The 21,222-nt window shown below is 38.6% G+C and overlaps 2 protein-coding genes across 2 annotated transcripts; one reads left to right on the top strand and one right to left on the bottom strand.

The window, feature by feature from the left end:
• Positions 1 to 2,083: 2,083 nt before the first annotated feature.
• On the bottom strand, positions 2,084 to 7,350 carry LOC110065468 (uncharacterized). The gene is made up of 3 exons (XM_020772610.2): positions 5,659 to 7,350; positions 4,098 to 4,640; positions 2,084 to 3,329 (listed from the first exon to the last, which is right to left on the bottom strand). The coding sequence occupies exons 1-3, from the start codon at positions 6,020 to 6,022 to the stop codon at positions 2,302 to 2,304; spliced, it is 1,935 nt and encodes a 644-aa protein (XP_020628269.2). The 5' UTR covers positions 6,023 to 7,350; the 3' UTR covers positions 2,084 to 2,301.
• An 11,207-nt stretch (positions 7,351 to 18,557) lies between these two features.
• LOC110065481 (uncharacterized) lies at positions 18,558 to 21,204 on the top strand. Its single transcript, XM_020772627.2, has one exon. The coding sequence runs from the start codon at positions 18,648 to 18,650 to the stop codon at positions 19,782 to 19,784; it is 1,137 nt and encodes a 378-aa protein (XP_020628286.1). The 5' UTR covers positions 18,558 to 18,647; the 3' UTR covers positions 19,785 to 21,204.
• Positions 21,205 to 21,222: the final 18 nt, after the last annotated feature.

Below are 21,222 nucleotides of genomic sequence, written 5' to 3' on the forward strand. Positions count from 1 at the left end.
TCGAAGATTTGTGATTAAAAGTTTTAACGCCGTCTTTTATTGCGGAATTGGGGCGTTACAATATAAATACAAATAACGCGAGACGAAATAAAGCAGAAAAAGGAAGCAAGGAATGAATGTAAACTCAAAATTATACAGACAGACAGACAGACAGACAAACAGACAGAGACAGCCAGTCAGATTGACAAAAAGACATACATACAGACAAACAGACAGACAGGCAAACAAGATGACAGAGACAGCCAGTCAAACAGCCAACAAGTCAGATAGACAGAGAGACAGGCAGGCAGACAGACAGACAGACAGATAGGCAAACAAAAAGACAAAGACAGCCAGGGAGACAGCCTGCAAGCCAGATAGACAGAGACAAACACGTACAGACACAAACAGACGTGACTGACGTCCGATGAATTTTATAAAATTAACTTTTAAGCACCGTTGTTTACCAACTGCTCTTTGATTGCGTTTTTACTCAGGTTCATGTTGGAGTGATGAAGTTGCAGCTGGAAGATACAACTTACATAGTGAATCCTCTAAGTGCTACGAAGGTGACGTCAGTGGAAATGATACTCCTCTGACCCAGTGCACTCCCGGTTCCATGCTGTGCTCAGGTGGTGCGGTGACAAACTATGTTTACAGGATTACAGACTCTCGTAAGTAACAGCGATTTCGTGGTATCCAGTCTGCATCAACACAACGAGTAGTTAATTTCAATGCCTTGTTCTTTTTATGTAGTTCTAGCCTTGCATTCTTGGATAAGACACTTGCATATCAAAATGCCTTAATCCAGCTAGGGTTAAAATGGGCAAAGTTTAATTGTTCTGGAAGAAAACCAGATAAAGCAAAAAGGGGGGACCTTCGTTGGACTGGCTTGTAATCTCAGGGAATCGGCAACACCCCCAGTTAACTCTGGTTACAAAAATAAAAATATCCGGTGATAAACGTCGACCGGGTGCCTTGTATACGGATATTTCCTCTATAATTTGAACTAACTTACCAGCATTCAGGAGACTGAAAAAGCTGTATTGTCTTAACGTGAATGCATGTAAATAGAAAAGGCATTGAGGTCGGGTCACTTCTCTTACTGAAGACCGGATTACATTTATTAAAATGGCAGAAACGTAACAGATTATACAGTATGAACAATTTGAAACAGTTAGCGCCTCTAAGCTTTATATTTGACGCCAAACGGCGTCATGTTTGTCCAGCGACTCCCTCGCGAAGTGCCACCGGTTGGGATAATCAGTTGTGTTATTCTTCACAAAATTTCTTGTAATGTTCCTCGTTAAAATATTAAAACCTACAGTAATCGAGTTAAGGATTATTAGAAAAGAGGTCAAAACAACTTGAGCGTTGTATTCACTTTTAGTTGTTTTGAAGAAGAATACTTTTATCATGTCGTTTCGGTTGGACTGTACAGTTTAAACTGCCGCCCCTATTGGGGGAACAGCTACCCTAGGCAAAGTGGCCCAGTTGACTCTCGCACGTTCTTATAATGACAAAGCTTCCACTTGGTTTTAGATTCCCAAAACCTCACCTTCGCTCCACCTAACTTGGGTAGATCGACACACCATTGATCAAAGATAATGATTCCTTTTGACGTGAAAATTAATTTAATTCACGTTTTTTTCTATTCAGTTCCAGTGTTTTAGGTCTGATGGTTATCAAGTCCAAGCATTATAACTGCCAATGATGATTGCTGAAATAATGACGACTAAACAGCACATTCAGATTAAAGGAAAATTACATAGCAGCTTACAAAACAACGCGAAGAAAACAACAAAATGGGTTTTGCGAGTTAATTAACGGATGGCTGTAGAGATGATAGCTAAGTTTACATTATCTTTTGTTTCCTTCATCCCTCCCTACTTACCTACCCTTCCCCCCCACCCTCATTGTCACTTATGGTCACTCGTAGTCGCACGTGCTCATTCGAGTTTATTCGTTATCACTCGCGGTCAGTTTTGTCATGTGACTGCGAAATGAAGAATGAGTGTGTTTTGAGATCGACTATCAATTTGGATTTTTATCAATTTGCGTTATTTTCTGACTTACTGAGAAAAAATAATAAAGAGGTCCAAGATGGGGGATACATTATCGTGGCGGCTTTAATGACCTCGTAAGACGTAATATTCAACAAATAAACATTTCATCTTGTGGAGCGCCACCAAGGCTACCAACTAAATTCAAAATACTTCCATGTGTCTTATTCAGGAAACGAAGAACTAAAGAAGAAGTATGAATTTGCCTGTGTGTCCGAGGGTTAAAGTAGCCACGTGCGATATAACATTAGTTTTCCAGTTATTTACACAAGCAGTATGGGCGCATAGACGGTACATGATTCACAATACACTTCGGCTGATCACCGTACATACTAACACGATCGATTTCATTGTAAACCTTAAAATCCCCAGTGGCGTTCATCTGTAGTAGGGCTTCAAATAGACCATCCCCAGGTGTCGTTTGAAACTTGATGTGATAGCTGCAAGTGGCCTTTTCCTGACCTGAAAGAAAATTCACGTCTGCCTCATGACTTGGCAGCTTTTGATGAACTTTAAAGATACTTTTTAGCTCCAGCTGATGGCATAGATTGGCTGTCTTGGGATGAGACAACAAAAGTTGGTTTATATGAATTACTGCCGCCTTGACAGTTTTACGGACGTGAGGATGGGTTATGTCAATGGATTGCCACCTTAAACACGGGCAGTAATTGTCTGTAATGCCCGTATCTTCGCATGTCCTGTTATCAGGAAGTGGCTCAAAAAGACTTGCGCCTACTCCAGCCGTTTCAACTGAACGTTTATCTGGGAACGTTAACAAATGTTTCATCGTCGCGTAAAGATCAAAAGGTGACGAGATTATCCGTGAATTCTTCACCAAGGCTGCTGCATGTTTCGGGTAATTGAGTTTGAACCACGGGGGGAAAGTCAAGGAAAGAAAGGGAAGTCGGTGTTCCAACTTCCCCTGAGGACTATGGCGTATTTCCTTGTATGTCGGACCGTGATCAGACATTGTGATAAACATCGTATCGTTCAGGAGACTCTCGTTTTTTAGTGACTCAAAAAAGGCCGCAAATCCATTATCGGCTGCGCGGAGAAGATTAGCTGATCGATGACACAAGTCGGATAGAAATGCGAAACCAAATTTTCTTTTTCCAGGATAGGATTTCATGAAGCTTTTCAGGTAGTTCAGTTGTAACACATATTGTGGTTGGGAGTTTAAGCAAAGCCTTGCTTCTCTTGTTGTCCTCAGCCATTCGTACCATAGTATCCTTCCATAATGGTCTGTTGGCTGATCTTGGAATCCCTTCAGGCGAAGATGAAATGCACCTAAAAATGGAAGAAAAACAATCCGGCCTAAGACAAGAAGCAGACAGACGGGTCGACAAGTGCAAGTCTTGTTCAGAACAAATGTAGACTTTCCCCTTTTGTCTGTTTTGTACAGCGCTTGTTCATGTTAATGAGATCGACGTCAAACTAGATCATATGCATACTGATCAGTAATAGTCCACGTTACGTTTATTAAACTTTATATTCAATCCTATCTCGGAAACTCTTCGATGCGACGAAAAATAATCTCAATATTTGTGATTGGGTACGGGAGAACACTTTCGCCATGGCGCAGTTTGCTTGATTAGCTGTGTTATATGTCAGACGCCCTTTGCATAGCGTATTTGTAGCAGCTTGAGGTCAGGTCATTCAATCATTCAATCTATCAATCAACTAGCCAGTCAGTCAGTCAGTCAGTCAGTCAGTCAGACAGTCAGGCAGCCACTCAGTCAGTCAGTCAGCCACTCAGTCAGTCGGTCAATCGGCTACTCAATCAGTTAGTCAGTCAGTCAAGCAGACAGTCAGCCAGCCACTCAGTGAGTCAGTCAGACAGACCGTCAGCCACTCAGTCAGTCGGTCAGTCAGCCACTCAATCAGTCAGTCAGTCAGTCTGTCAGGCAAGCAGACAGTCAGTCAGCCACTCAGTCAGTCAGTCCGTCCGTCAGTCAGTCAGTCAGTCAGTCAGTCAGCCACTCAGTCAGACCATGAGAACTAAACCAGCTATTTCACCTCGATGCAGTAGTATAGCATTGTTTTATGTGTTCTTACCAATGTTTGGCTGATCTTCACTCCACATTGTGGCAATTCCTAGGCGTTTCAGATCCTTAAATATGAATGGCCAATCGTCCACGAAGCTTGAATTTTTTACCCCTTTTCTCGCTTCCTTGAATTCGCAATTCTCCGACAATGACTTGCCAGTTAAGAAAGCAGACATAGCTGGAGTTGTGTTAGGTCCAACAATAGAGTAACTCTTGAACATGACTGAATCTAGTTCGTCCTTTAAGAAAGCATACGTCTTAGGCAGCATCCTTTGAAAATGGGCTGCCGATGTTCTGTCTAAAGCCAAGATCATGATGTTTAGGGGTGAACTGTGCGTTTTTTTGCGCTGTGCAACTTCGGGTATCTCTAAAATTGAGGCGTGGAAATACGTTTCCTTTGAGCCATCTTTCAGACGAACAGTTACTTTGAGGAAGTCGCTATCTAGGTTAGTCTGTCTGTTCGTTAGGTTGAGAAATTTCTTTTCCCCAAGGGTCACATTATAATCAGAAATTCGATAAATGGGCTCTGCAAAGATCTCGGCGACTTGATTCTCTGCAAAAGAGAAATTGCAACATTGTGTGAAAATGGATCCATCGAATATAAAGTAAATAGCCGATGACTTCTAGAAAGCAATTTATTAACGGGTAAACTTCTTTTGAAATTTGTTTAAAAGTATACTTTGAAGGATTTTGAAATTACACATTTCTCATGTAATAAAGTACGTCTGAAGTAGACATTTAGGAGGTCTTAAAATATACTTCAAGCGAACTTTGATAATATGAAGTGTGTTTGAAGTGTACTTTACCACCAGAAAATGTATGTTTGAGGTGCAATTTTGGTATGCTCTGAATTATGTTTGAAATATACTTTACGTGTACTGTGAAGCATGTTTGAAGTATACTTTTAGTATGCTGTGATGTATCTTTGAAATACACTTTTCATATACCGCAAAGTATAACTGATGTATATTTGAAGTATACTTTTAGTGTACTGTGATGTATGTTTAAAGTATACTTTTAGTATACTGTGACGTATGTTTGAAGTATACTTTTAGTATGCAGTAATGTATGTTTGAAGAATACCTTTATTATCCTGTGAAGTATGTTTCAAGTACACTTTTACTATGCTGTAATGTATGTTTGAAGTATACTTTTACAATGCAGTGAAGTACGTTTAAAGTATACTTTTAGTACACTGTGATGTATGTTTGAAGTATACGTTTAGTATACTGTGATGTATGCTTAAAGTATACTTTTAAAATACTGTGAAGTATGTTTCAAGTATACTTTTAGTACACTGTAATGTATGTTTGAAGTATACGTTAAGTATACTGTGATGAATGCTTAAAGTATACTTTTAAAACACTGTGAAGTATGTTTCAAGTATACTTTTAGTATACTGTGAAGTATGTTTGAAGTATAACTTTCAGTGTAGCCTGATGTATGTTTGAAGTACGGTTTTAGTAGTATGAAGTATGTTTGAAGTACACGTTTAGTAAATTTTGATCTTTTAGTATATTGAGAAGTTTTACTTTTCTCAAAATTACAAAGGAGGAAACGATCCAACAAACCTTCATTGACGTCATCAAGTAATCGAAACAAGTTGTTTTGATACTCAGTATATAATCTTCCCCGGCATGATATTGACCTCACGGGATTAAGAGCCTTCTTGATGTAGTCATTGTAAGGATCCACATTTGGCACTTTGCAACCTTGGCTGTCATTGATGAAAGACGTTGGGACTGCGCATGCTCCAGTGTCGAAAGACTTACCAATGAAAATTGGTTTTTCTTCGACTTCTCGTAGAGTGAAAATTCGCGGAGCATGGTTACTTGGGAACAGTATGACGCATTCTATGTTCCTTACAATTGTCACTACAGCAAACGCAAAGGTGACGACCACAAGAAGTTTCAGGGCCTGACGATGGCCAATCATTCTGTAAAATAAACCTGAAAACAATACGCGGTGATAAGTGCCATTTTAAACAATAACGTTGTGTGGCCTGGTAGTCAATTTGTCAGTCAAGCATCTAGGTGTAAACAGCCGAGAAGCAGTCTGCACATTTTCAGCAACAGCAAAAATAAACAACAACAACAACAACAACAACAATGACAATATAAAGAAAACTAGATGGAAGATATTCAATGATATGTAACAAGTAAGCAGCTTAAGAATTAAAGATAATTAGGCGTCTCGACAGGCCGATAGTAATAAACTACGTAATACAATAGTAAGATTCAGTTTTGTAGAGCCTTTTACTTGCTAATTTAATAACACCGGGGTTTAGATCTTCAACGAAAAGCTTCAAGGAACCACAATTGCAAGAAATTGTCATTGTCATTGGTCGCAGGAACAGTATTAAAAGTTTGTTTTTAAAAGTAACATATCGATGGAGGATCATCGTGGCAATGACCAACACGATAGCATATGCTTCTTTGGTCACTGAGCACATTTTGTTTTGGTTTTATTATTATTATATTTTCCTTATTTTTAATTAATGAATTTTTTGTAATAGTGTGCGATAGTGAAATATGTCTGTAAATAGTGTCAATTAATAAAAAATCTGAAATCTGAAATCTGAGATAATCTTTACAGGCTGACTGACTTCCTAACTTACAAACAACAGTTTATTTGTAAAAAAGGAAAAAGGAGGAAGAAAAAAAATTCTAATCAGTTACTGATAAAACACGCGCTTCATTTTTGCTAATATTTTGTTAAACGTTTATAGCAGGTTAGATCATATTTTGTCAATGCTATATTTGAGTTTCATGAGACTGTGACGCAAGTTACGTTCGCAGGACGCCTGACTGCAAAACATTCCACGAGTGCAAGAGTACAAATTTGAATTTCGCGCCCGAAATGTGATATAAAGCTCGTAAAAACGAGCATTGTGCTCTTTACCAATGCTAAAAGGACTAGATCTGCCTGAGGATGCTCTAGAAACAACTCAAATATACTTGATAGTAAGGAAAAATACCTAGAACTCTAAAATGGCTGACAATTTAACAATTCTGCATTCTTTTTCTCTAAATAAATGGACTATAGTGGTTCAAATAGTCAAAAAAGTACACGCTGGTTATTACAAGGCGGCGGGAAGATATGAATTTTATTTTCGAGTGGTAAAAACAATATTTTGCAAATGTTCGCAGCGAGTGATTAACACGAGAAATGAAACGACGTCCCTGTAGTTACATGAATAGAAACTGAAAATTAAAAGCAGTTCATTGAGGAGGACCTCCTTTGTCACGCTTTTTGTACTTTTAATTTGTAAATTAACTTTTATTCATATAACACAAGGGAAGAAGTTTCATTGGTAGAAAAAGGTTGTAGCAGCACAAAATGTGGTAAACGAAACACCTGAACATAACTTTTAAATAAAGCCAGTGTCAACTTTTTATGTGTTATTTTTCGATTTCAAACCAAACTTAATACATTATTAAATGAATAAAGCAGATAAAGTAAATAGATCACCTCTTGTGACTGATCTCGTGCGCCGTAGGCTGAGCATTTTAGTATGAACTTGAAGACTAAAAAATATTGTACTGGAAAATATAACGCAGGATCTCGTCGTATTCCCGACACTATAGAAGCGACCGTAAGCAGAGCGTCTGAGAGAGCCAGTTTCATATTTCACCAACGAACTGCAAATGAGAACTTAGAAGGTGGGGAAATCTCTGAGACAGGATGACCTCTTAAAAGCGGAGATCTCAAGGGTGATGTTGCTATAAGAAATGCATAAACCAATATCGACATATTAATTCAAACATAATGGCTTCGTGGCTTGGGGAAATTATATAGAAAGACATCAATATCGAGAATTTGGGATGAATAATTTCTTTTGTTTCATTCCCCCAAACCTCGGAGCCATGTTCACCAAAATTAGCTTCTTGATAATTTTTGTGCGTACTGATTTCTCCGTAACAGGTATCTAGTCTTTGTTCAGTCGACCTTTTAATTGTCTTTTTTTTTTGTAACGTTTTGTTCTGTCAAAAAAAAAGCAATAGTCGCGCTTTCAATTATATTTAAAAGCGCAATCTCTGATAAGCTTAGTCTGTGCAGAAGACCACGACTTTGACTGGAGGCGTGCCTTTGGGAACATGCTTGACTACTGCAATTTCCCCCCGTTTTTACATTGGAAAACTTCTGTACAAGAGCTAAGAATTGTTGCGAATTCATTCGCTGACTCATTACGCCCTCAGCTCGAGCAGACAATATAGGCTACCGGCGTAAAACAAGAAAGGAACAACACAAAAAAATAGCAAAATCGTCATTAGTTACCGAAGGTTGAATTACGAATCCTAAAGAAACTTGAACTTTTTACATTCTTTGTGGACTGGGTGGTTGCCATTGGCATAAACTAGTTTGGAAAACTTGGCCCTGAATATGTAAAATCCTACAATGGTAAATTTTGATATTGAAGCAGGGAAATCATAAAGGTGTTAATTCGCTGAATTCCAAATTTTGTTAGGACAAGAAACGTAAAACGTAGATTTTCCACTGTAACTCCACTTTTCAATGAATTTAAAAAGTTAAATTAAATACAAAAATTAAAGAAACAGTAACAAAAAGACTGGTTACACATCAGGATTCTATCCACTACTCTAAAAGGTGATACCATCTTTTAATTGAAAAAATGGAAAAAGCAAAAAAAAAATAGAACCCTGATACTCTCGTGTTTGTCATCCATAGACTCGAAGTTAGAACCGACTCGTATAGCAAAATAAACAGTTCCGCATTTAAGTATCGCACAATAGTGTTTATTTGAATTTTCACAATCACGGATTTAATCAACAGAATCACAAATTGGAATCTTAACAGAAACGAGGTTTATACTATTGGAACTGTGAGATTCCGTATGTTTCTTGTCGAGACGATTAAAATTTACAGTTTATTACTCAGTAGTTTTCATTTGAATTTTCATAACCAAGGATTTAATTAACTGACTCGCAAATCGAAACCTTAATAGGCACGAGGTTTCGACTGTTGGGACTGAGTGAGACAATCAAGATTCACTTGGACCCTGCATTGTGTGTGCCTTGACGAGACGATTCAAATTTACAGTTTATTACTCGGTAGTTTTCATTTGATTTTCATAACCAAGGATTTAATCAACAGACGTAAAAAATAATAATACATGTACCTTAACAGGCACAAGGTTCAGGTTATTAGGATTAAAACAATAAAGATACAATTGGGCCCTGTGAATTTTGTGTGTCTTGTCGAGACGATTAAAATCTACAGTTTATTATTCGGTAGCTTTCATTTGATTTTCATAACCAAGGATTTAATCAACAGACGCCAAAAAATAATGACATAACAGGCAAAAGGTTCAGACTATTAGGAGTAAAACGATAAAGTTACCAGTGGGCCCTGTGAGATTTGTGTGTCTTGTTGAGACAATTAAAATTACAGTCTATTGCACAATAGTTTTCATTTGAATTTTTGCACGCAAGGTTTGCATCTACGTTGAAAAATTAAAACCTAAACAGATACACTTGGACTCTGAGAGTTTTGTGTGTTTCTTTTCGCGACAATTAAAAGTACAGTTTATTATACATTAGTCTTCATTTGAATTTTCTCCCACAAGATTTTCATGTAAGGACTCAAAAGTTCAAATTTAGCCTATTGGGAGTGAAACAGTAAAGACATACTTGGACCCTGTGAGTTTCAAATGTTTCTTGTCGAGACAATTAAAATTACAGTCTATCCATCGCCTGAGAGAGGACTACTATGATGCCCCCTCGATGATATTGTCGTGGTGAGCGCAAAACGGTAAGCAAGTACATCAAGCGACGTCAAATGTCCTTTATTGTATAGACACGAGTGTTTTACCGGAGATTAAACCACTCGTAAAATTCATACGAAAATACACCTGAGTGGTGTAGTTTCCATATTCGGCGTAACTACGGAGGATATCGATGGCGTCATTTCTCGCTTTTACACGGTTATTCGCGCAAACAGTCAGTTTGTCCATATCATTAAAAGAAAATTATACAGTTGCTTGAAGCTGTGAATTATATTTTCTCGTGTTCAAAAATATATTTTTACTCACTCGCTGCGCCCGTTCGTAAAATATTGTTTATACCACTCGAAAATATAATTCATATTTCGCGTCGCCATGTAATATCCTCTATTTATTATATGGCTTGTGTTTGTGGCCGATATAACGCGCGCTCTGATCGCCAATTGTAGGGCATTATCCTACCGTAATGCCCACGGACCGATTACGGGCCCACAAAACCAGAGCAAAAAGCCATATAATAAACAACTTATTAACCTCGAACGTTCGGCCTTGCCGTATTGACCTCGCTCGGTCAATAAGGCAAGGCCGAGGTTGAGGTTCGAGATTTTCAACGTCAAGGCCAAGGTCTCAGTTTGTGAGTTACCCATGAAGACCTCACTATCGGTTAATAAGTAGTTAACCTATATGGTACCAACTAGTATTAACAATAACACCATAAACAATCATCGTTCAAGGAAGATTGGAGACACGTCACTCAAATGTTTGCGCAAGCGAACTCCGGTCATTTTCCCGTATCGCCAATGTAAAGCACTTGCATTTTTTGCATTAACCTAAACTAGAAGCTTTAGCGGTGTTAAAGTCATTCCTTGCCACACAACTGATGCTTGTAAGCTTGATCGCAACCCATTTCAACTCGTTTTAGGCCCCAGATTCGTTTTCTCCTCGGGGTAAATCATAGAAATTGACGGAAACATTGATCGAAATTAAACCATTTAGGCGCCACATAACATAAAATAAAGTCACAAACCTTCCAGCACTACAAAGTTCCCATACTAATAATAGCATTGAATTTTCACTCCGTAACTCTGTGAGCATGAACTTTTAGCTAGAGCTGAAAGCTACGACAATTGAATTTCCTTCACAGTTTAGTGCCAAAGATTTAATCACTTCATGATTTACTTTCATTGACTCTTGCCAACCGCAAGCTTATTTCTTCCCTACATGTTCTCCACTGAATTAATCGACTAGTATTTTTAGCTCGTTCCTTTGTGAGTTGCGATATCAGATAGATAGTAGATAGATAGTATTACAATCAAAGATGCGAAGTTTAAAATTTCCGACATTATTTTCAATACGTTACACAGAGTTCGTTGATCAGAACAGCTTAAGTAATAAACCTTAACCGACTTTTAAACGTGCTTAAAAAAACTTTAGGCTGCGAAGAAGACAAGAGTGAAAAGTTTCTTATCTATATGGCGGTAAAAATCGTGAAATTCGGTTTACATCAGAGGAATTAGCTTCTTAACACTTTCAAGTAGGTACTGAAAACAAAGTATGTTTGAGACTACTTTGAGTTAGTGACACCTTTCCAACAGAATGATACATTGATATTGAAACAATTGGGAAAACATTTAAAGTAATCTATAAGGGCAATCTTGAAACAAAAATTGCGTTACTGAATCCTTTAACGGGTGCAACTACAACTAACCAAAACACTTTTTCAAAAAACTACATCTCAAAATGGACATTCAGTGTCGACTTACCGCAGGGAAGACTTCCTTTGATGCTGAGGGTGGAATCTCTCAAAAGGCGTTTCAAAGTAGCTCACAATTGTAGCTACGTGTTCAATGCGTACACTTGCATGCAAACATTCCACTTTTGCATGACAACCAGCCTTGTGTTGCTACAAAAAGGGATATCATAAATGCAAACTAGCAGTCTGTACTAAATCCCCACAAATTTTGTCATTCTAAGAGCTTTCTGCTTTGATCTGAGCAAATATTATACACTCTTAACTTATGATATAACTCTTAATTTATGATATACTAGCTCTACTAACTTTTAATTTATGATATACTAGCTTTAAGCATTCGAGGACCCATTAACCGATTCATGCGCGCGCTCGTGCGCGTTGCTAAGGAGGTGAAATTTCACTTGCGTCAGCCCGAGGGAGGAAAATTTAAAAAATTCATCTGGCAAATTCGGCTACATTTTTGAGGATTTTAGTTGGTGTTTCACAAAATTTAAAGTAAGAAAGTACAATCAAAAACAAACTAAGAGAAAAAAAAAAAAAACAAACGAAAAAGAAAAAGAAAAACCATCTCTGTGTGGCTTTCGTGTGCTTCGTTTGATCTTATCGAGCCGCTGGTAGTGTAAACTGCGCACGCGCTGATAGAGTAACTTCCGATAGATATCGCGGGCACTTCGGGTTTCTTTAAATGCTAAAGGAATGCGGTCTTTCTTTAAGTCAGCCTTTGTCGACGAGTTTCGAGTTAAAGCCAACGTTGGAAACATAGCTATGCATTTCTTTTATAAAATCCTTCTTTCAGAAAATTACCAATTTTTTAATGTTTGAAATTCTCTCAGGATCTGACCTTTTAGAAATGAAACAAAATCTATGCATAGTGTAATAAAGATTAAAGTTAAAATATTAAATCAAGAGAAAACATCCCGATAACGTGATATGCTTGGAAGCCTTTACTTTTTTTCGGAACTGATGAGTCACATGACCATGAGCGTTGCCTGATGACGTCACCACTAGTGTTACTGATCATGATGAGGTTAAAACACATGAAATAACTCTGAAATAACCAAAAATGACAAGGTTATATGAGAATAAATTTTCCCTGGCAACGGTTTAAAAAGATCAGTTAATGGGCCCATAACTCAAATAAGCCTTACTATTCTGCCTTTAAAAATGGTCTTTTGAAATAGCCGCGCGAAAAATGGCAAATAACGCCAGCATTAGTGTAGTATTATTGTTATAATAATATTTTCTCCACTTTCCTTAGATCACCATAAGAATCCCTCTTTGTCACCTGACAATCATATTCCGCTATTGACCGGAACAAACTATATAGATTTTGGCTCATTTAATGAAAATGGGTTTAAGAAAATCAAATCAAAGTGAAAAAGAACCCTAGCAGTCTTAGATTAGAATATTATGATTTGGTGGTCAAGATGCACTAAGTAGCTCAACTGGCCAAGATACATTCAATGCCTAGTCTCTACTTGTCGACGCCATCTTGAATTTCACACATGAGATTGGAATCGTCTGCCACGTTATGAAACTCGAGATCAAGCTAGCACATGCGCAACTCATGAGTCCCATTTAGCCGTTATACTTCCACGGAATCAATTATCTTAGACGCCTACTTTTTTTTTCACAAAACACACTCAAAACTGGCCATTCTGGTTTCCTCACTCGCTGAGGAAGACTTACTCTCAGACTTTTCGCTTCTTTCGTTCTAACGATCCTGTTTTGCGTATATGGTTCTATGTAAGCCCAATGCACTTGATTTCAACCGCTTTTTCATTACAAAATTCTAGCGTGAGAACACAGAACAGTCACACTGTCAATCTGCAGCCAATATCGGTAAAAGTTGGCCAATAAGCCCCAGATAGCAAATAACCTATGCAAAGTTCAATGTATACGAAAAGAAATGATAATGCATATAAAGAAACAATGAAAAAGATACAATGGGTGATCCAAGCCAGTCGGAAAAGAAGTCCGAACTTCCTGAATACGAGTTTAACCGACAATCTCGGTATGTATGTTCATTGAACGAGGTCAAGAGCGGATGAAGAGTAAAAGAGTTAATCCACTTATAGACCTTATTCCAAGTGAAATCCTATAAAAGGAGCTCAGTCACGGTATTCTGAGTTGTCTTAGCCACGTACAAAATTACCTTTATATTAAAGGAAAACTGAAAATAATAGTTAAATAAGATAAAATGCTACCAAACGGTCGTAAAAACAGCAGACTAACAGCAATTTTTAAAAAGGAAACAACATGTTTCATTTTACGAAACATATGTTTCGACATTCCTACGTCATCTTCAGTTGCAAATGTTCGTCGGTTGCACATTTAAATTTTCACTGTATACATGATTTCGTTATAGAATTACGCCGTTTTTCTAAAGCTGCGCAGATAAAATTAAGACAGCTGCTTAAACGTTATTACAAAACTGATCTAGACATTAAGTCAGTTTTTTCTACCTTCAAGGTTAGAAATATGTTCAGCGTGAAAGATTCCGTGCCGCAGAGTCTTCGTTCGCGTGTCGTTTATAAATTCACATGTGCTGGCTGTAATGCCGTCGAACATTTGCAACTGAAGATGACATAGAAATGTCGAAACATGTTTTGTAAAATGAAAAATGTTGTTTCCTTTTTAAGATAGAATAATAATAAACCATAAAGAAACGAGAATGGTAGAGGATGGAGAAGATTAACACGGATTACAAACTTTAAAAAAATTAGGCCCAAACTTTTCAAGATGGGCAATCCGTGACGTATTTCCTTTAAGTAATTCATACTGTGACTGAGAGCTCATACAAACCTTACCTTTTTTGCACTCCTTACACCACTGATCAGCCACACAAAGACGATGTTGTCCTTACTTTAGATCAAACGTATGAGGTTGATCTTCATTCCACGCCATACCAATGGACCTTTTGGGCGAGACGTACACCGGCCATTTTGAATTCTGTTGTTTCAAATAGCTATTATGGGATGCTCAGGAGGTAACTTCGTATGTATTTGCTGAGCATCTCATAATAGCTATTTGAAACAATAGAATTCAAAGTGGCGGCCGCATCACCGAAAAGGTCCATTCCCACATGCCTCCATTCCCTACATATAAACGAAAATTCGTCCACGACTCTGGCATTTTCATGCTCTCTCCTTCCTCCACTGAAGTGGAAATTCTCGAGAAGTGAACTGTCCGTCACGACTGCCGACATGGCGGGTGTTGTGGACTCTCCAACTAAGGTGTAACTTTTGAACAAGATTGAACCTACTTCTCTCTTCAGGCAGGTGACCGTCTTGCCTAACATGCATCCTTCAAAATGGGCTGACGTTCCGTCAAATGAAAAAATCATTGCATTTAAGGGTGAACTGTGCGTCTCTTAACGCTGTATAAAGCCCTGTCCAAACGGAAAATGTTTGGCGACCAAAACACGATCAAACGTTGTTTGGTGACTTAACATGTTGATGCTGCACAGAGTGGCCAAACGGTATCAAACATGTTTGAACGAATGAAATGTCATACAACGTTTGATCAAATGTTTGACGTCGTTCAAATTTTGTCAAGTATGATTGAACACGATCAAACAAGGTGTCCAAACGGGAAAATGTTTGGTCACCAAAACATGTTTGATCGTGTTTGGTCGCCAAATATTTCCCATTTGCATAGGGCCTAACATCAAGAATCTCTGAATTGGAGGCGTGAAGATCGGTTTGCTCTGAACTATCTTTAAAACGAAGTTACCTTAAGAAAGTCCCACTTACGTTCGTCTCCCTTCTCATCATGTTGAGAATCAGAATATCGATAGACAGATTCTGAAAAGACCTCTGCGATGCGAAGGTCTACAAAAGAGTGATAAGATGCGTTAAAAAAGCAGCGATAAGTTACCTTAATGGAATCTAAAAATAAGTAGCTTTTACATGTACAATTTAATGAATGAACAAACCTTACCTTGATTGACGTCATCAAGGTCCATCAAGGAGTATAAATATTTTACACTCATCAAGGAGTATAAATATTTTATTTTGTAAAAAAAAATATATATACTGCCAGTGAAGTTTAACGACGATACAAGCTTGATATCACTCATGACGTGCAGATCCAAATTTTGCAACCTGCAACTCTACTTGTCAGCCGCATGGGAGTCATTCAGTATTGCGTATGTTCCATTGCTGACACACTGACAGACTATTGGTTGAGGCTGGCTTCTTCTGGAGTAAAATAACGAATATTCTGTTTAAATTTGCAAGAGACTGGAGCAAGCCGCCTCGTAGAAAAATGCTTGTGTATTATAACCACTACTGCGGTAAACTCACAGGTAAGAAAGACGATGAACTTTCGAAATGCGACTTAGAGCAATGCTTCGTCGCGCAAAGCTAAGTCACCAGCACGAATCATTTGGTGTCACGTTCCCGGCTTTAGTTAGATCATGGGCAGAAGAAAAGAAACTTCACGCGCGACATACACGCGCGACCGATTATACGTGATGCCTCAGCAAAGGGTTTGTAGGGAGTATTGCGTTTCAAAATGAACTTGCATTTTTCTAATTGTCAGGTCAGTTTCAATTGTCCACAGAGAGAGTTTCTCTGAACTATTCTCAAGCGTCAAAGTTTTCAAGGTGATTACTTATCAAGTGCAAACAAATCCAAGTATGGTTGATTTCTTCGATCGTTTTTCACAGAATTCTTTTTTATAATCGAATAAAAACGCAGTCTCGATGTCGCTACTAAAACAATGCAAACGCTAAAGCCTATGCAATTATAAGCTCAACGCATTTTTCAGGCAACATTCTATGCGCAGAAATTAGAGACACTGATAAGTGCTGATAAGTGCTAAAACAACACTCCTCTACAATCCTCCGAGAAACTATCCCCGAAAATAAGCCGAGGGATTGAATTCGAAATGTTTGAGGTATTGCATTTTACCACCAAATAAGGAAAATTTAGCCTAAAAGTAGCCCAGAACAGCATTTGATTTAGAAACAGATAAACTTGTTTTATGCATAGCATCACATGTAAAATAGCTGCTGGACCGACAGTCACATCGATCCAGCATCTACCGCATTGCGGCTGCATTAATGAACTAAGTGTATACTAACCACATTAATAAAGATTCACACACTCTACTCACTAACGCAGCCGGTATAACAGGCCACGAAATTCTAAAACGAAATCACAGCGAAACGCTGAGTATAGTCCAGCCTTTCAGAGTGTTTCGTTGCCATCTCTTAATCTTGTGTTTACAGTCGAAACCCGCCTCGCTTTAGAAGCAAAATTACTTGGCGGAAAGCGGGATGCAGGACGCGGGATGCGGGACGCGGGACGCGGGACGCGGGATGTGGGAGTCTATATATGACTTCAGCATCAGAGAACCTCGTATTTTGAGAGATAGGGCTGCGGCCTATTTATACCAGGACTTCAATTAGATAAAAGCACTTAATGACTGGTTCCAGCGAAAGATTAAGTGAAAAAAAAAATCCTGTCTAAGTTTTTGAAAAGCCTTGGCCAGGTGTCGAAAAAACATAACTTGAAACCGATGGCGGTCAATTTATTCGCTGAAAAATGGATTGTTTGAATTACTTTCATCTTCTGTCCCAGCTTCAAAAACAACGATTAGTTATTTTTAAGCCCAGGCTATTTTAGAAGGAACATTTTTAGAACAAAATCACGTATTGATATCAAATTAGTACTGATGTAGCCTTAAGCACAAGCAGATTAATAAAAAACGCATTATTTTGTCTTTTCAACGGAAATTTCAAAAATATATCATACTAAAATAAATGCATTCCATACTTTATTTGTTTGTTTTTTTTTTGAAAACAGCATTGCGTTCTTGTCTGTTGAAATATCTCCGCGTTAAAATAGCGGTAATTAGAGTTTAAAAATTTGTACAGCTTAAAAGCTAGACAAAAGCCATCCACGATAAAGACAACTTAAGCTGTAAACTTTCATCGAACACGAAACTTTGACGTCATTTGTACCTAAATTGGTTTTACAATCGCCACAGAACACGTTTTCCGACCGGAAGACAAGCTAAAAATAATCCTCTGACGTCATCCGGAACGCGCGTTTTCATTGTGGCTTGTCAAACAAAGCACTAGAGTTAATCTTAAAACGTTGTAAACACACTTTAACGATGACCAGTTTGAAAATGAACGATTCGGAAGCTTGTTTACATCGTTGAAGTGACAAATTTGGAGCATTTTCGGACAGAAATAAACTTGTAATGTCAAACCTTAATGTTAAAAAAAATATATCGCAATGATATCGAATTTTTATTTTGGGTGCTAAGCTCACCACATAACAAACCATATTCTGCTTTTAAAATACCTTGAAAAGATTTTGCTATTTGACGTGTCTGGTAGCCTGGATATAGCGACATTAATAACTCGGGATAAAAATCGCGAAGATAGAAAAAAAAAAGATTTAGTATTGTAAGTTGAAAATTGGCAACGAAAAAAAATTCAGTTTGACCAACAGATAAAACTTTCTATTTGGCAAGGATGAAATAAGCGTTGGAAAGTTCTTTTCAAAATAAGCGGTAAATATTCATTCTGTCGAAAGCCCCATAATGTTGTCGTTTCTATTCTCGTCACTTTAACACTACACAATCAAATTATCAACGTTCTAGAGAAATTTTGCGTCGCCTTCATCGGATCTATCAGCCGCAAAAAATTAAGACTACATGTTATAGTATTGCTTTTAGGCGCTGCGTAACAGCTATCACATTCGATGGCAGTAAATTGCGGGAATTCATGGCTCGCCGAACAGTTTGCGATCTCAAGTCGCTACTTGTTTATACTTCGCGCAGTGAAATCTCCTCAAAAAGGATTTTTCCATTGGTTTTCACACCAAAATATTCGCGCAGTTGATTGTTTTCTGCGGCCTAAGAAAAAATTGACTGGCAACCAGCTCTGTGTATTGTTTTTATGTGACGGCGCACACCTGTCTTGGATGAGCGGCGCTGATTGGTTCCAACCACAATATTCCATAATTGCATGCAAACTTTTCATTTTGAATTCAAGCAATATGGCGGCTCGGATAGACGCGTAGCAAACACTGCGTAGAAATAACATGGCTGTACGTCAAGAAGACGCAAGGAAGAAGCCATCGTCGCCGAACGGAAGGGCTTTTTCTTCGGCGACCAAGTCGGGTGATGAAGAAATCGTGGAACAGCTGCGACGCTTTAGTAGCGTTTCACAGGAAGACTTCGAGAAAATGAGACTTGCCGAAAAAGAGGATGAATTTTTTGCGATTAGGAAAGCAACCGATATAACAGAGCCAGATACTAAAGGCGACCCGTGCCCACCTCTGCCTATAAAGATCATTCAAGGCTCTTTCAGGCACGTGCTAGGTGTTCGCGAGGCGTGCTCGAAAAACGGAACGTTTCTGCAACGCACGATTGAGTTGCGGCGTAAGCCGGGTGAGACTCTTGGATTTTATATTCGCCAGGGCGATGGATGGGAACGTGAGCAGGGAATTTTTGTGTCTCGTGTTGTTTTAGGAACAGACGTGGATGTTTTTGAACTTTTGCGTGTTGGTGATGAGATTATTAAAGTGAACAAAGTGGACGTACGGACTATGACCATTCAAGATGTTAGCGCCTTAATGCAGATGACAAGGAGACTTATTCTCACTGTGAAAGTCCTTACGCCGGTTACAGCGATGGCCGCCAAGCGACTAGCTATGAATAAAGACAATAATATCCAGGGTTTGAAATCTCTGAGTCCGAGAACATCCAGGCCATCGAGATCCGAAGCGTCCGTGGACTCGGCTTCAAATTCAAGTCGGCAATCCCCCGACCGTCGCGTCGGTAGCGACAGACGTCTAAGTAATACATCTAGTCTCAGCCATCAGGCAAACTACAAGGTAGCAAATCTAGTCATAGGAAAAAACCGCGATGCGATGAGCACGGGAAATCCTCAGTCTTTGACTCCCTCAGGCTCGAGCTACCGAGGCTCGCGTCGAAGCTCCAAGTCGCCTGTAGCTGGACGCAGAGCGCTGTCGCCAATACGGGAAACGTCAGCAGATATATTTAACAATGACGCCGACGATCGCATGTCAGGTCATGATCGGGAGCGAACTAGCAGGGCAGCCAGCGTTGTGAGCTGGTCCGACCAGTTCTACAGCGAATCCGGAGCGAGTAGCCCGGTGAAACACAAGCCTACCGATAGGCGGCGATCTGAAGCGCAGAGTTCCAGGCCGAAGTGATCTGCACAGCGGAAAACAAGATTGGAACACGAAAGAAACGAAACAAAATAAATGCCTTCAAAGTTTGCAAAGAGATTACGGCTCGGAGCATGGGTCAAACTTGGAATTAAAGATCAAGGTGGTTGAATTTGATCGCAGGAGAGAGAGGTTTATTAAAAAATCATGGCAAAGAACTGAGTGTTTTGGCGAGCGAGAGTTCTAGCTCGCTTTTAGTACTGGTTAGCTCTTGCAAGCTGTCAAATTGACCGGATTTGTTTTCAGGGATTTATCGGAATGCAAGATGTGGAAACAAGGATGTTTTTATTAAGGAAGGAAGTACGTGTTAAACAATTTCTCAGGACTAATATTAGAAAAACTTTTCTTCATAGGTATATTGTATCAAACAAAACGCATTGCAAAACAACGGACATTTGCTTAAAATAGTCAAATCTTGTCGGGTGTGAACATATCTGCCTGACAGAACTCTTGAATGCTACTCAACCACGGATAGGAGCGAGACGTTTATTCCACTTTGCAACGACAAAACAATTTCCTTAAGCTTCTTATACAATTTTGGGCGACGCATAAAAAAATGTAGGCTTGCAAAAGCACTGCGAGGAAATAATGTACGGCGACGCGACAATTGTAAGGTTTCAATTATTCCATTTTTTCTGTAAACATTTCATAAGACAACCTTAGAAGCGAATTTCGAGAGCGTCATACGAAACTGAAATAATAATAATATAAAAAAAACACCGTAGTCGACCGAGGAAATTTGAAGGTCCACTAAAATTTTTGAAAAAAAAATTATGAAAATGTTCATGAATTTGAACTTGATACAAAATTAGAAATCTTCCGCCTGCACTCGCGATATGTTTAGATATTTTTCTTCGATTCAATGCAATTCTGCAATTATTGTGCGGCTAGATTTATTCATGGTAAATACGAGAACCCTCTAAACATAAGAAATATTACTTCAAATGTTTATTTAGGAGCTATTATTTTTCCTTGTCTCAATATGTTAATCTGCCGTGTAAGGTCAATCGTTACAAATGAGAGCGGAAAAAATTCTTGAGTAATCGCTGACGGAAAATTCGGGGCATCGTTTGTGTGTCTATTTCAAGCGACCTCTTAATGATCTCGAGGAAACGATTGGCGTCACTGTCGATGCGAAATTTTTATTCAAGATGCTGAACAAAGCATTGTTTGAAAGGAAGTTAGTCGGGCACTAAAGATAGCTCTGCTTGCAGTTAAAACAAAACAAACCGCGCACGAAAATACCGTCCATTGAATCACAAGAAAACAGCCGCCATTTCAATCAAAACTAGAGGAAGTGTTTTAACTTATTTTTCTTGTAGTCGACTTTCGAGAAATAACCGAGGTGTAGATCCAAGAAGATTCGAAAAATAAATTATAAATAATTAAAAACTACGAAAACTTGTTTCGCTGTTTTTGTGTT

Source organism: Orbicella faveolata, unplaced genomic scaffold, assembly GCF_042242905.1.
Source record: "Orbicella faveolata isolate gen_17 unplaced genomic scaffold, um_ofav_v1 contig_2, whole genome shotgun sequence".
Lineage (NCBI taxonomy): Eukaryota > Metazoa > Cnidaria > Anthozoa > Scleractinia > Merulinidae > Orbicella > Orbicella faveolata.

Coding starts and splice junctions, on each gene's coding strand:
- LOC110065481 (XM_020772627.2), top strand. CDS start 18,648: ATGGCTGTACGTCAAGAAGACGCAAGGAAGAAGCCATCGTCGCCGAAC.
- LOC110065468 (XM_020772610.2), bottom strand. CDS start 6,022: ATGATTGGCCATCGTCAGGCCCTGAAACTTCTTGTGGTCGTCACCTTT. Junction 4,641..5,658: donor ACTTGATGACGTCAATGAAG/GTTTGTTGGATC, acceptor TCTCTTTTGCAG/AGAATCAAGTCGCCGAGATC. Junction 3,330..4,097: donor TGAAGATCAGCCAAACATTG/GTAAGAACACAT, acceptor TTCCATTTTTAG/GTGCATTTCATCTTCGCCTG.